Source organism: Hyperolius riggenbachi, chromosome 1 (assembly GCF_040937935.1).
Source record: "Hyperolius riggenbachi isolate aHypRig1 chromosome 1, aHypRig1.pri, whole genome shotgun sequence".
NCBI classification, from domain to species: domain Eukaryota; kingdom Metazoa; phylum Chordata; class Amphibia; order Anura; family Hyperoliidae; genus Hyperolius; species Hyperolius riggenbachi.
In genome coordinates, this window is record NC_090646.1 from 406,020,959 (window position 1) to 406,034,482 (window position 13,524).

The 13,524-nt window shown below is 41.8% G+C and overlaps 1 protein-coding gene across 2 annotated transcripts in view; it reads left to right on the plus strand.

The window, feature by feature from the left end:
* Positions 1 to 13,524, plus strand: part of BRD10 (bromodomain containing 10) — an 84,367-nt gene that overhangs the window by 18,598 nt on the left and 52,245 nt on the right. For both annotated transcript variants that reach the window (XM_068235454.1, XM_068235443.1), the window contains one exon: positions 8,488 to 8,688. In XM_068235454.1, coding sequence (XP_068091555.1) covers positions 8,488 to 8,688 — 201 coding nt within the window. The remainder of the gene's footprint in view (positions 1 to 8,487; positions 8,689 to 13,524) is intronic.

A 13,524-nucleotide genomic window follows, 5' to 3' on the forward strand; every position in this document is an offset into this window, starting at 1 on the left:
GCATATACATATTTTATAGCTATCATTTTTCCAAACCTATTTAGTTTTGCAGTGTGTTAGATGCTGACAAAGGGTCCCATTTCCTTTAGAACCACAGTCTTTGCAGAGATATCCACCATTGTGAGACCCACATAACTTAAAGAGACACTGAATCAAAAAAAATATGATATAATGAATAGGTTGTGTAGTACGGAGAATTACTGGAACATTAGTAGCAAATAAAATATTCACATATTTTTATTTTCAGTTATATAGTGTTTTTTCATAACACTGCATCATTCTCTCATATTTGCAGTTTACATACTACTCAGCATTATAAATTATTTCACAGAGCAGGCCAATGAACTATTGGCCTATCCTCTGGAGAGAAACAGAAAATACAGTGGCTGACAGTTGAGATAACAAGCTTCAGAAGACAGAGCTCTCTGCGACTTTGAAAGTCATGGAGCTCAATTGCTTTTTTGCATAGATAACTGGAGTTTCTTAAAGGGAACCTAAACTGAGAAGGATATGGATGTTTCCTTTTAAAAAATAGCATTTGCTGGCAATCCTTCTGATCCTTTTGAATGCGGTAGTTACTGAATCAGACCTGAAACAAGCATGCAGCTAATCCAGTCTGACTTCAGTCAGAGCACCTGATCTGCATGCTTGTTCAGGGTCTGTGGCTGAAAGTATTAGAGACACAGGATCAGCAGGTGAGTCAGGCAACTGGTATTATTTTAAAAGGAAAGATCCATATCCTTCTCAGTTTAGGTTCCCTTTAACTCGTCCTGTACTGGAAACAAAATTAGACTCATGTCTATGCTCCTAATGTTTTATTTCTTAGCTGTACAACACATAAAAATCATTATATCCTAATTTATTTATTTTTTTTCACTTCACTGTCTTTGTCACCTAAAATTTATGACAGTTTCAGAATTTCATGGCACATGGATTCCTGTCCAAGTCCCCAGTAACCTACTGTTAAGGCATTTTGGGTATCCGGAGTCGGAGTCAGTGGTTTCATAAACTGAGGAGTTGGAGTCAGAAGATTTTTGTACCGACTCCACAGCCCTGCAACAAACTAGAGCCAGCAATAGTTTTGGTTTATCCTTTGTCAAAATATACATTTGTAGTAGCCATTAACGTTCCCTTTCCATGCCTATTTAATTAAAGGGGGAGTGTTTTAGACTGAGTAGGTGTGAGGAGGCAGTTGTTTTATACTAAGGATATATGAACTGGTCCAGCAGGTTTTATTGTTTTGCATAATCTATAGTCTTGTTTAACTGACTTTAATGCATATTTAAAGAGGAACTTTAAACCAGGATTGAACTTCATTTTAATCAGTAGCCGATACCCCTTTTTCCATGAGAAATCTTTACCTTTTCTCAAATAAATCAACTATATTTGTATGGCTGATATTGTGGTGAATTCCCTCCCACAGTGTGATGTCAGAATTATATTCCTGACAGTTTTCTGTCTGTGAACCTTGTTGTGTTGTGGGAAATAACAGCTGTTTCCAACTGCCAAGCATCTCCCTGGTGCATAGAACTCTCAGTAAATGAAAATTCCACACCTCACCTGGCAGGACTAAAGCTGGCCACTAACGGTCCAATTTCTAGCGAAAAATCGTTCGAGCGATCAGAAATTCTGGTCGGATTGGTTGTAAATAATCTCCATTGGTGGACACAATCGATTATGAACGAGTGAAAAAAATGTCGCCTGAATGAATTTTTGCCGAACGAAAATTTGGATTTTCTTGGTAGTCCTGATAGGAAGCAATGATTGGTTAGTTGATGGTGTAGTGAACGATTTTTCGTCCGATCAGAATTTCTGATCGCTCGAACGATTTTTTGCTAGAAATTGGACAGTTAGTGGGCAGCTTAAGGGCTCAGACACACTATAAGCGCTTTTTAGAAATCGCTCCCATGCACTATCATTAAAATTGCGGTAAAAATCACAGCGATTGCGATCTTGGCAGTTTTTACGTGATTTTTTTTTACAGCGCTTTGAATGAAAGTGAAGAGGAATGGATCGGCACTGGATGACAGATGGCTCCGGGAGTATAAGGTAGACAGGCTGTGCCTCTAGATAAACGGATGTCCAATTCAAAACAAACAGGAGAAAGATCTGGGCACCAGCTCTGCGATAGAACTTACACCTTTTATTGCATCCCCATACACACGAGTGAAAGAAAGCCTAGGCTTTCTTTCACTCGTGTGTATGGGGATGCAATAAAAGGTGTATGTTCCATCGCGGACCTGGTGCCCAGATCTTTCTCCTGTTTGTTTTGAATAGATCTTAGTGTGTCTGAGCCCTAAGGATGTGGCCACATTTGGGAATGTAAATTGCGATGAGGAAAGCTTTTACTATGGTCAAACACTGACCAAATAATTTTGGAAACAATAGCTTGTTGCTATTTCTATTGCTTAAACTATGCTTAGCTATAGTGCTTGGCCACAAGGAGTTAATCTCTGTCAACATCACATGAAAAATGTTCAGAATCCACTTGATCTGAGAGTTAGGGCTGGTTCACACGGACGCTTGGCAGCATTTACCGCCAAGCGTTCGGGACTCGTTGGCTGAACACTCCCATTCAAGTGAATAGGAGCGTTTAGCATTGAGTGTTTACTGGCGATTACCATCGATTGAGCAAACGCGGCGTTCTGATCCCGAATTAACGTCCAGGGTCGCCTAGCCGCCGCGGCTTCATGTCCCCTTGCGGGCCGAGAAATGTCAATCGTGACGGGAAGCCGACGATCGCAGTACTACTGCCCCTGAACGAGACGTCATAGGACGTGGCTTCTGGCCGCCCCAACGCCGCCTACCATCCTTGTGAATTAGCCCTTAGGCTGATGAGGCTGATGCCTCCTTCCACCACCTCCCTGAATAGTGAATGCCTTATCTGGATGAAGATTAAAATGGGACAGGGGATGCTAATTTAACACATCTTCGAATTGTGCCAATCAAATGCACTTCCTGATGATTTGAATTGGCTTGGTTTGAAGCTGCATACAATGTGCATGCAAGTCATTAAAAAATAGCATGTCATTGATCATCTATTCTTAAGGTGCATACACACATCAGACTATAATCTTTGGAAAATGAAAGATCACAGACCAATCTTACCACCTTTCATGTAGTATGAGAGCCATGCCTACATAGTCTATTCTATGGAGCTGAACTCCCCATTAGAAAAAAATCTTTGCAAGATGCTGCACACAAACATGCTGCACACACTCAAAAGATCTGTAGCTGCAAAAGATCTGTAACTGCCAAAAATCCATTCCTGCAAATTGCAATGATAGTCTATGAGATCTGCAGATCATCATACACACATGATTTAACTGACATTCATCTGCAGATCAGATCCACCAGGATGGATTTTCAGATCTGCAGATGATTGCTTGATCTGCAGATGAATGTCAGTTAAGTCATGTGTGTATGATGATCTGCAGATCTCATAGACTATCATTGCAATTTGCAGGAATGGATTTTTGGCAGCAACAGATCTTTTGCAGATACTAATCTTTTGTGTCTGTACAGCATCTGTGTGTGCAGCATCTTGCAAAGATATTTTTTTCTGATGTGGAGTTCAGCTCCATAGAAAAGACTGTGTAGAGTATGGCTCTCATACTACATGAAGGGTGGTAAGATTGGTCTGTGATCTTTCATTTTCCAAAGACTATAGTCTGTGTGTATGAGCCTTTAGGGAGGTAGGGGGAGGGGTTTGGATAGTTCAGACTGCCATCATGTTTAACCAACTTGCATCTGGAATTTACACAGAACGCTATTTTTGCAAACCCAGGTAATGGATAATAAAATAATACAAATCTGGGTGCACACAATTTACATGCAAGCGAAGCTGAAATCCATTTTTACCAAATCTAAGCACACGACTAACACAGCCTGCACTGTATGTAATAACTTGAATATGTTATAATAGACAGAACAGTACGATTAGGAGGCATTCCCCCTTTAAGGATTAAAACTATTAAACACATCTGCTGCACATAAGCGATGTGTATAATAAATTGAGCATTTTGGGCCTGTTTCCACTACATGCGTCTTTGCTTGTATTTCATGTGTGTTCTGGATGAAATACCCAGAAATGGATATTATCCTTTGTAGAATTGCATAATAGGAAAAAAAAAGTATGGAAAACATGAACATTTAAAAATGCATCCAGAAATCACATTTGAATCTGCACCTGCTTGTAGCTCCTCAACTCAGTAATGACTTTCTTTGGGACTTCAGTGTTCTCCCCAGGCTCTTTTAGCCGGGTGCTCCACCCGGCTAAATTTGGTGACCACCCGGCTGTCATCGGCTCACCTCCTCCTATGCTGTAAGCAGAGTTGTCCTGCATTTTCATCTCAACCCACCCGGCTACTTTTTCATGCCTGTGACAATCCAGCCCCGCGGTCCCGTCGAGATCTGCTCCCGTTAGCGTACGCAGGAAGTACGGGCGCAGACGGACAACGAGACCGGTTGCTGGATCGTCAGAGGTAAGAAAGAAAAGGGCGACAGAGCGTGCCAATCCCGTCTAATCTGCTCCCGTTAGCATACGCAGGAAGTACGGTGAACAGACTGACAATAAAGATTGACGCGCAGCTGCCGACAATATGTAATGGGACAAACATCCACCAATCCCGTATTACTAGGCCACTGTTGCCATGCAGGTCTCATGCACTAGAGACTGCTGGAGGCAAATTCACTGTGTGCGTAGTAAACGGTTAAGATTGGTTGGAGGTGCCCATACATGTACAATTTTGATTGTATATACAATCTGTAAACTAAAAATATCGATTTCGCGCTGGAAATCGGATAAATAAACTGCCACCACTCTCTCAAGTTCAGGGAGGAAAGAGACTCCCGCTATCATAATACGGTAGCCAGCCCAATCACGTTCAACACGCTCAAGTCACCGTTCGGGGAATAGTCACTTCCGACGGCTTAAAGACTGGGAGCAATGTGACGTTAAAGAAAGGTTACTGGGTCCCTATATGATGCAATCTCGAATTGTATTTACAATCGAGAAACGAAAGTTATCGATTTCGCACAGGAAATCTGGTACTAGCTAATCCTAGAAGGAAGAAACGGTTATTTACAACCTAGCTAGCAAATCAACAATTTATAAGCAAATCATAAAACAATGCGGTAGTATGACTGACTCTTCAGAGGGCAGATTCGTTATAGCAGCAATCAGATGACCAGAACAGGCACAAGACTGAACGATAAAATTGTTAGTTTATTTCTAAACTACATACACACAGCTTATTTTAGAACAGATTGATTGGACAGAGAGAAGAGAGGAAAATAAACAGAATGTCTGATTATATACAGTTCAAATACCGTTATTGGTCGTCCATGCGGCAATCACAAGTCTTTGGCGAAAGTCCCAAAATGGCGGTTGCCATGCGGCCAACAGGCCTTTGTTAGAAAGTTCAAAGATGGAGGTTGGCCCGTGTCCCTGCGGGCTGCCAGGATGTTACTAGGCATCAGATTGAAGGTAAAGGACTCTGGACTTTTGGATCATGTCAGTTTTGTTCCTCACTGTAGGTGGGAGGAGTTATGACACATACAAGTCCAGCCTTGCAATTTGAATAAGGCAATGCCCCCTTAGGCAGGGAGAGGTTTTGGGCCAATTCATATTTTGCCCGCTCTCAGCATGCCCGTAGGTAATATCAAGAACCCGAATGAATATTCACAACCAGCGTAAATGTGTGAATCTGCTAATACCAAACACGAGGAGTCTGGATCGCTAATAGCACCGTCCCCCCCCCCCCCCTTTCACCTTACTGGCACTGGTTCCGAAAGATCCAGAGGGCTGAAAATCTCTCAGGACCAGTGTCATGTGGAATCTAATAAACTCCGTGAATTTGAGGGAACTGCGATCTTGGGAACACCAGAAATATTACCAAATTGTGCCTATTTATTAAATACAGTTTCTACGGTTTGGTTGAATCTTTGGGTGCCCAGATGGCGTGATGAGGATCATTCCTGTCTCCTTTCAACTCAGGCCACAAGGCAGCTAGGTGTCGGACTCCTGGTGGGTCGGTGCCGATCAGGCTGGAGAAAGCTACAATTTATGAGCTTCTGTCAACTGATATCTACCCTTCACCTGATGGATGAGGTCATAAACACCTCAGGGGGTCCCCTGTGCTGGCAGAGAATCTTTTCAACAGGAGGCTAATTAACTGACCATGAAAAGATTTCTCCAGCCCTTTGGTGAAGGGAAAAAAAAAAGTGCATTTAACCCAAAAACTGTCAGTTTGGGTGGTTTGCGAAGAACTAGCGTTCTATGTCATATCGACGGCGTCACAATGCCACCCGACTGGAAAAAAATTCTGGGGAGAACACTGGACTTGGCCATGACCTGTTATTTTTGCATTCTACTTGGCTAAAGTCTGAAAAGCGAATAACACAATAACAGTTGTGTGCATATTGGCAACAGCAGCAGGTCACTTTGTGTATTGGTCGCCCAGATCCTGAAGTGGACACACTTTTTGGGTTCTGGCATTCTCTTATCCTTAACCACTTCAGCACCACAGGATTTTTTGCTTAAAAACCAGAGCAGTTTTCACATTTCAGCGCTCCTCCCATTCATTCACCAATAACTTTATTGCTACTCATCAGATGTAAATGATCTATATCTTGTTTTTTTTGCCACAAATTATGCTTTGTGAGGGTGATATTTGCTTTTAGTAATTATGTTATTATCTGTGCATTTTAAAGGGAAAAATGAGGAAAAAAAAGAAAAAATACACTTTCTCCATTTCCATCCACTATAGTTTTCAAATAAACAATGTTACCATAGGTAAAACACACACATTGTATTTGCTAATTTGTCCTGGTTATTTCAACATTTAAATAATGTTCCTAGTACAACGCATGGCGATAATATATTAGTTTCTGGTTTGTGTTTCTTGTTTTCTCATTGTACTCTATCAGTAATTAAAAGCCCTTATCTTCATGATTAACAGTAATACACTCTCATGGCATAAATATTTTAAAAGCTAAGTCCCTAGGGTAACTATGTATTCTCTTTTCAATGCTGTCACTTTTGTTCTTTTTACAAGTATTTATTTGGGGGTACAGAGTACATGAAAATAACATTTTATTGCTTTTCATTCAGTTTTCCGGTAAAAAAAATCACATGACTTATCCCTCAGTTGTCAAACACCACAACATCTATTCTCTCACTTGTCACGGTTAAAATTATACCCTATATACATAATCAGATAGCTTATTGGGCATACAGCACACTGTTTACTACAAGTACGCCTATCTACTCCCCTGAGCTTCAGATGAAGTTTTGTGGGGAGTAGATAAGCGTAGCAAGGGTTTCAAAGTGGTTAAAGAGGACCTGTAACTTTAAAAACGTCCTCTGGGGCTTCCTTACTTCGGGAGGGGGAAGAATCTGGATCCTATCGGCTTCGCCCATCGTCCTCCATCCCACGGTGGCAGCGTTAGTGGTCCCCCCGAATGGCGGCCATGTAAATATTCACCTTCCCGGCTCCAGCGCAGGTGCAGTAGTAGTTCACCGCTCGGGGTCAGGTGGAAATGGCCAATCTCGATCAGATCCACTGTACTGCGCAGGCAAATTGCGCCTGCACAGTACAGGGGACCCAATTGGGATTGGCTTTTTCCGCCTGAGCCGAGAGCCCCTACTGCGTCTGCGCTGGAGCCGGGGGAAGGTAAATATTGCAGGCATGCCTGCGCCACCTTCCTTTAACTCCTTTTGAAGATGTGGGCACAGCCTATGAAATAGCTGAAGGGGGGGGGGGGGGGGAGTAGTGAGCCCAGAGGCCTCCTCTGCTCTTGAACTGTATACAATGAACAAACCAGTGGTGTTTTGATCTTATTTTTGACTTTTTTTTTTTTTTTTTTTTTTTTATCTACATCAGAGGTGCCCATTGAGTAGATCGCAATCTGCTGGTAGATCGCAATGGACTTCATGGTAGATCCTGACCGCACAACATTTTCCATTCTCTATATACCAGTGTTCTCCCCAGGCTCTTTTAGCCGGGTGCTCCACCCGGCTAGTTTTGGTGAGCACCCGGCTGTCATCTGCTCAACTCCTCCTCTGCTATAAGCAAAGAAGTGCCAGCCCTGCATTCTCTCATCTTGCCCCACCCGGCTATTTTTTCATGCCACCCGGCTGTAAAAAAATTCTGGGGAGAACACTTTATACAATTGTGCTCCCTAAATTGTACATAGGTAGATCATTTTGACTTGCTAATTTTTAAAGTAGCTCACAAGCCGAAAAAGCGTGGGCATCTCTGTTTTACATGGAACATATGAGGTACTTCTCTGACTAATAGCACAGTTCTTTTGGCAGATGAGGAGTTTACAGACAGGTTTTTATTGGAAGTTATGCTAGACTGCAATGACACTTTAAGATACTTTGGTGGGTATTTGTTTTTTCTATTTCATACAAATGCTCCACAGAAGGCACTAGTGTTGTATCTTGTCCTGTCTCTAATCTAATAAAATCTATTTCTTTAGGAACTTAATAGATAAAACATTGGCACCCACAACATCTAAAAGCCTCTCTGGAGTTGAAGAAGATAAAGGATCTGAGTGCCCATCAACAAGACGAAGGTCATCAACAAGGAATTTGGCCAATGTAAATGCTAGTACGATGGAATCTGTAATGGTGCAAGTCTTAAAGCAAGCTGAGTTCTTAAGAGCAAAAGAAGAAAAAAGGTTTGTAAAGTAAAAAAATATTGCTAATGATATTTTAATAAATGGTGTGATATTTAAAGAAGAATGCCAAGAAAGAAACTGTAAATGAGTGGGGGTAATGGAGAGGGCATAATTTGCCCTTTATTCTTCCATGATCATTAGGCGAGCCATATGTTTCAGAATGCCAAGTCCTTCGCTGTGCTAGAGTGTAGCTGTCCTTATTTAATGTATAGTTCTTAACCACGTGGTAGTTCACACTTAATATGAATAAGTTATGTTTTAGGAGCAGTAGTGACCATTTGTGATTCCAGGATCAATCAGTGTTTCTTAACTTAAAGTGTACCAGAGATCAAGGTATAACAAGTCGATACTTACCTGGGGCTTCCTCTCGCCCCATAAACATGTGAGTTCCATGCCGTCTTCCTGCGGTCTGGCGTTGAGCCGCGATCAGCCCTGGTAACTTGCTCAGTCGCGTCCAGTCTGGGTCTTCTGCGCATGCACGGACCTACTGCGCATGCGCAGTAGACCTGCAGTGATGTCACTGGGGCTGAATGGCAGACTGTGGGAGGATGGCGTGTGTGTTTATGGGGCGGGAGGAAGCCCTGGGTAAGTATCGAATTTTATTTTTTTTTGCTATACCTTCCTCTCTGGTTCCTGAATTGAGGGATAAAGAGGCTGCTATATTTAATTCCTTTTAAACAATACCAGTTGCCTGGCAGTCCTGCTGATCTTTCATGCGTCAGTAGTGTCTGAATCACACACCTGAAACAAGCATGCAGCTAATCCAGTCAGACTTCAAGGGAACCTTAACTGAGATGGATATGGATGGTTCCTTTTAAACCATACCAGTTGCTTGTCAGTCCTGCTGATCTCTTTGCTGCAATAGTATCTGGATCTCCCACCTGAAATAAGCATGCAGCTAATCCAGTCTGTCTTCAGTCAGAGCACCTGATCTGCAAAGTATTAGAGGCAGAGGCTCAGCAGGACAGCAATTTGCATTGGTTGAAAGAATATAAATATATCAGCCTCCATATGGCTCTCAATTCAGGTGTGCTTTAAATGGTAAAAACAAAATAAAACCTGACACACTGAATATAGTTTAACTGCTTCAGCCTACCCCTGCCATTTTCACCTGTCAGCGCGCTACCCATTCATTTGGCCATAACTTTATCACTGCTTCTCACACGTGAATTATTATTTAATAAAACGCCAACATATTCCGTGGTGCTGAATCTATATCTCGGCTTTTTTCGCCACAAATTAGGCTTTTGGGGGGGACGATACTTAATCTCAGTAATTGCTATATTTTTTATACATTCTATAGGGAAAAAGAAGAAACAAAATACACTTTCTCCAATTCCTTTCCATATAGTTTTAAAATAAGCAATGCTACTGTAAATAAAACCCACACATTTGATTTGCCTGTTTATCACTGTTATTACATTTACATTTTGTTCCTAGTACAATGTACAGCGACAATATATTGGAAATACAGGTGTATTTTTTCTGTTTTGGGCTTTTGTATCCGGGCAATAATTACAATTTCTCAGCTTTGAGCAAAAAGTGACCAGTCCAAAATTATTCATACCCTTCACAAACTGTCAGTCTGTGGGAAAATCCAAAGTTCTATACCATTCCAAATAGTCGTACCCAGCGACAATTATGTGCCAGTGATCCCACAAAGTCCTCCAGCATCCTCTTGGTCCCGCTGGCGGCTACGGTAATTGACATAAATCGCCACATTTATATAATGCAAATATGCTTATATAAATGTGGCGATTTGTCATTGCATCTAAGTACAAATGCTCCAAAAGATGCTTAACCCCCCCCCCCCCCGCCCATCAAACTTACTCCCCCTCCCTACTCTCTCCAAATAGCCGCTCTCAGCGCTACTCCAGCTAGCATCTCACGCTAGCTTTATAGTGGAGCGCACACGCTGGGAAGGAGGAGACGGGGGAGTGTCTGAACTTCTGCCATCATGATGCGACGGCAGAAGGGAAGATTATAGGACATACTGCGCATGTCCGGGTGAAGGGTCAGGAGAGGCGGCCCAGTACCGGTAGCTGTAGGAGACAAGCGGGGACCGTCAGCAGGGAATGAGGGAAGCGGTAAGTATGTGCTTTTCTTTCCCTACGCATTGCAGCATGTATTTTACCACAGCCTTCGGGCTGTGGTATCCTTGAAGAATAACTCTGGGAACTCAAACTATTTAACTTCATGTCCTAAATGTGGAGCCTTGTCCCCTGATTTCTCCCACTTACTGTGATCATGTTCAAAAATCTCAAAATTCTGGGAAATGGTTGGTAGATTCTCCACCTTCCTTAGACTAAGGGTGCATACACACATCAGACTATAGTCTTTGGAAACTGAAAGATCACAGACCAATCTTACCACCCTTCATGTAGTATGAGAACCATAATCTACACAGTCTATTCTATGGAGCTGAACTCCCCATCAGACAGAAAGCTTTGCAAGATGCTGCACACACAGATGCTGTACAGACACAAAAGATCAGTATCTGCAAAAGATCTGTTCCTACCAAAAATCCATCCCTGCAAATTGCAATGATAGTCTATGAGATCTGCAGATCATCGTACACACATGATTTAACTGAAATTCATCTGCAGATCAAGCAATCATCCACAGATCTGAAAATCCATCCTGGTGGATCTGATCTGCAGATGAATGTCAGTTAAAACATGTGTGTACGATGATCTGCAGATCTCATAGACTATCATTGCAATTTGCAGGGATGGATTTTTGGTAGGAACAGATCTTTTGCAGATACTGATCTTTTGTGTCTGTACAGCATCTGTGTGTGCAGCATCTTGCAAAGCTTTCTGTCTGATGGGGAGTTCAGCTCCATAGAATAGACTGTGTAGATTATGGTTCTCATACTACATGAAGGGTGGTAAGATTGGTCTGTGATCTTTCAGTTTCCAAAGACTATAGTCTGATGTGTGTATGCACCTTAAGTTCTTGGATGGCGTTGTTTCCCTGTACAGGTCCAGGATTAGACTTGGTTGAGGTTCCCTTAAAGTCACTTGGAATACTTATTCATTTTGGCAGCAAAAAATGTATTTTGACCTTCAAGGTGCAATCTGAGATACCATCAGAGACATCTGCTTCACATGATGAATAAGTTAGGACTCTTTTCCACAGGCAGTTGATAGGCAGTGAAATGCCTCTCAAACTCTCACAACTGCTTGCTGCTGCTTGGTAACTGCTTGTTGCTGCCTGGCAACTGTTTGCTGAGCACACAGTTCAACTGCCTGTGGAAAAGAGGCATTAAAGAGAACCTGAACTGAAAATTAAAAGTCAAAATTAACATAAACACGTCATACTTACCAACTGTGTCTACTCATCAATCTCTTTCTCCTCTCCTGCGTCCTGTTTGTCCACTGTGATCAATGGAATTCTCCGTCCTCTATTTTGAAAATGGCCATGTCAGCACATTATTAAACTGTAATATCGCCCACTTGAGACATAGGGAAACATGGACATTACCTTGCACATTCAGTTGTAACTGACAGCAGCTGATATATAACTGACCGCAACTGGTATATTTTAGTTCTGACAAAATATTGTCAGAACTAGAAGGGATCACTATAAGAAGAAGAAAATGGTGAGCCTCTGATAGGAACTGATGGCGAGGTAAGTATGTAATGTTCATTTGCAGCTACATTGTGTTTATTTTAAATAATTTTACTCAGTTCAGGTTCACTTTTAAAGCGAATCCAAGATGAAAAACTAACTATAACAAGTAACTTGTCTATATATCTTATCTAAAGTTTACACAGCATATCTAGCTGCAAACAGCTTCAAAAGTTTATGATTATTCATTCCTGTGATACAATGAGGGCAGCCATGTTCTGTTTGTCACAGGCTGAGGACTGGAGATGCTATCAGCTTGCCTGAGTGTAAATTCAGTCCCCTCTCCTCTGCCTCTGAAATCAGTGGATAGTAACCTCCTCCTCCTTCTCCTGCCCAGGCTGAGCTCCCATAAGCCCTTGCTACACTGCCAAGGTACTGTGAAAAAGCTCTGGGCGAGGCTTGTTTAGTTTATAGGGAATTGGAGCATTAAAGCAAAACAAAAAAAGTATTTGGTTTGAGGAATGCCCTATAAACTATATGAAAGGAACACAATTATGCAATGTGTAAAAGTTTGTCTCGGATCCACTTTAAGGTGAACCTGAACCAAGGAAAATTATTTAAAATAAACACATGATTTACCTGCAAATGAATATTGTATACTTACTACCTCGTCAGTTCCTGTCAGAAGCTCATCATTTTCTTCTTGCGATTCCTTCCATTTCTGACAAGATTTTGTCAGAACAGAAACAGATCAGTGGCTGTCAGTTACATATCAGTTGCTGTCAGTTACATATCAGTTGCTGTCAGTTATAATTGAAAGGACAACTGATGAGCAAGGTAATGTCCATGTTTCCCTATGGCTCAAGTGGGCAATATTACAGTTTAACAGTGTGCTGACAAGGAAGCTGTTATGGGGTAATGGCCATTTTAAAAATGGAGAACTGAGAATTCCATTGATCACAGTTGACAAACAGGACACAGGAGAGGAGAAAGAGATTGATGAGTAGACTACACAGGAGGTAAGTATAACGTGTATGTTTGTTTTTCACCTTTAATTTTCAGTTCAGGTTTGTTTTAACAAGGGCAACTTTGATGTTGAGCAGTCAAAAACAAAATCTGATATGAGCAGCACACTTCACAGGGCGATCAAGCTGACATACTGCACATTTGCAGCGTAGTATGTCTGGGTTAGAGGGTGCTGACCAGGACCCATAGAACGGGGAGGATTATGGGAGAATGGACAAAGATGCAGGGCCAAGGTGG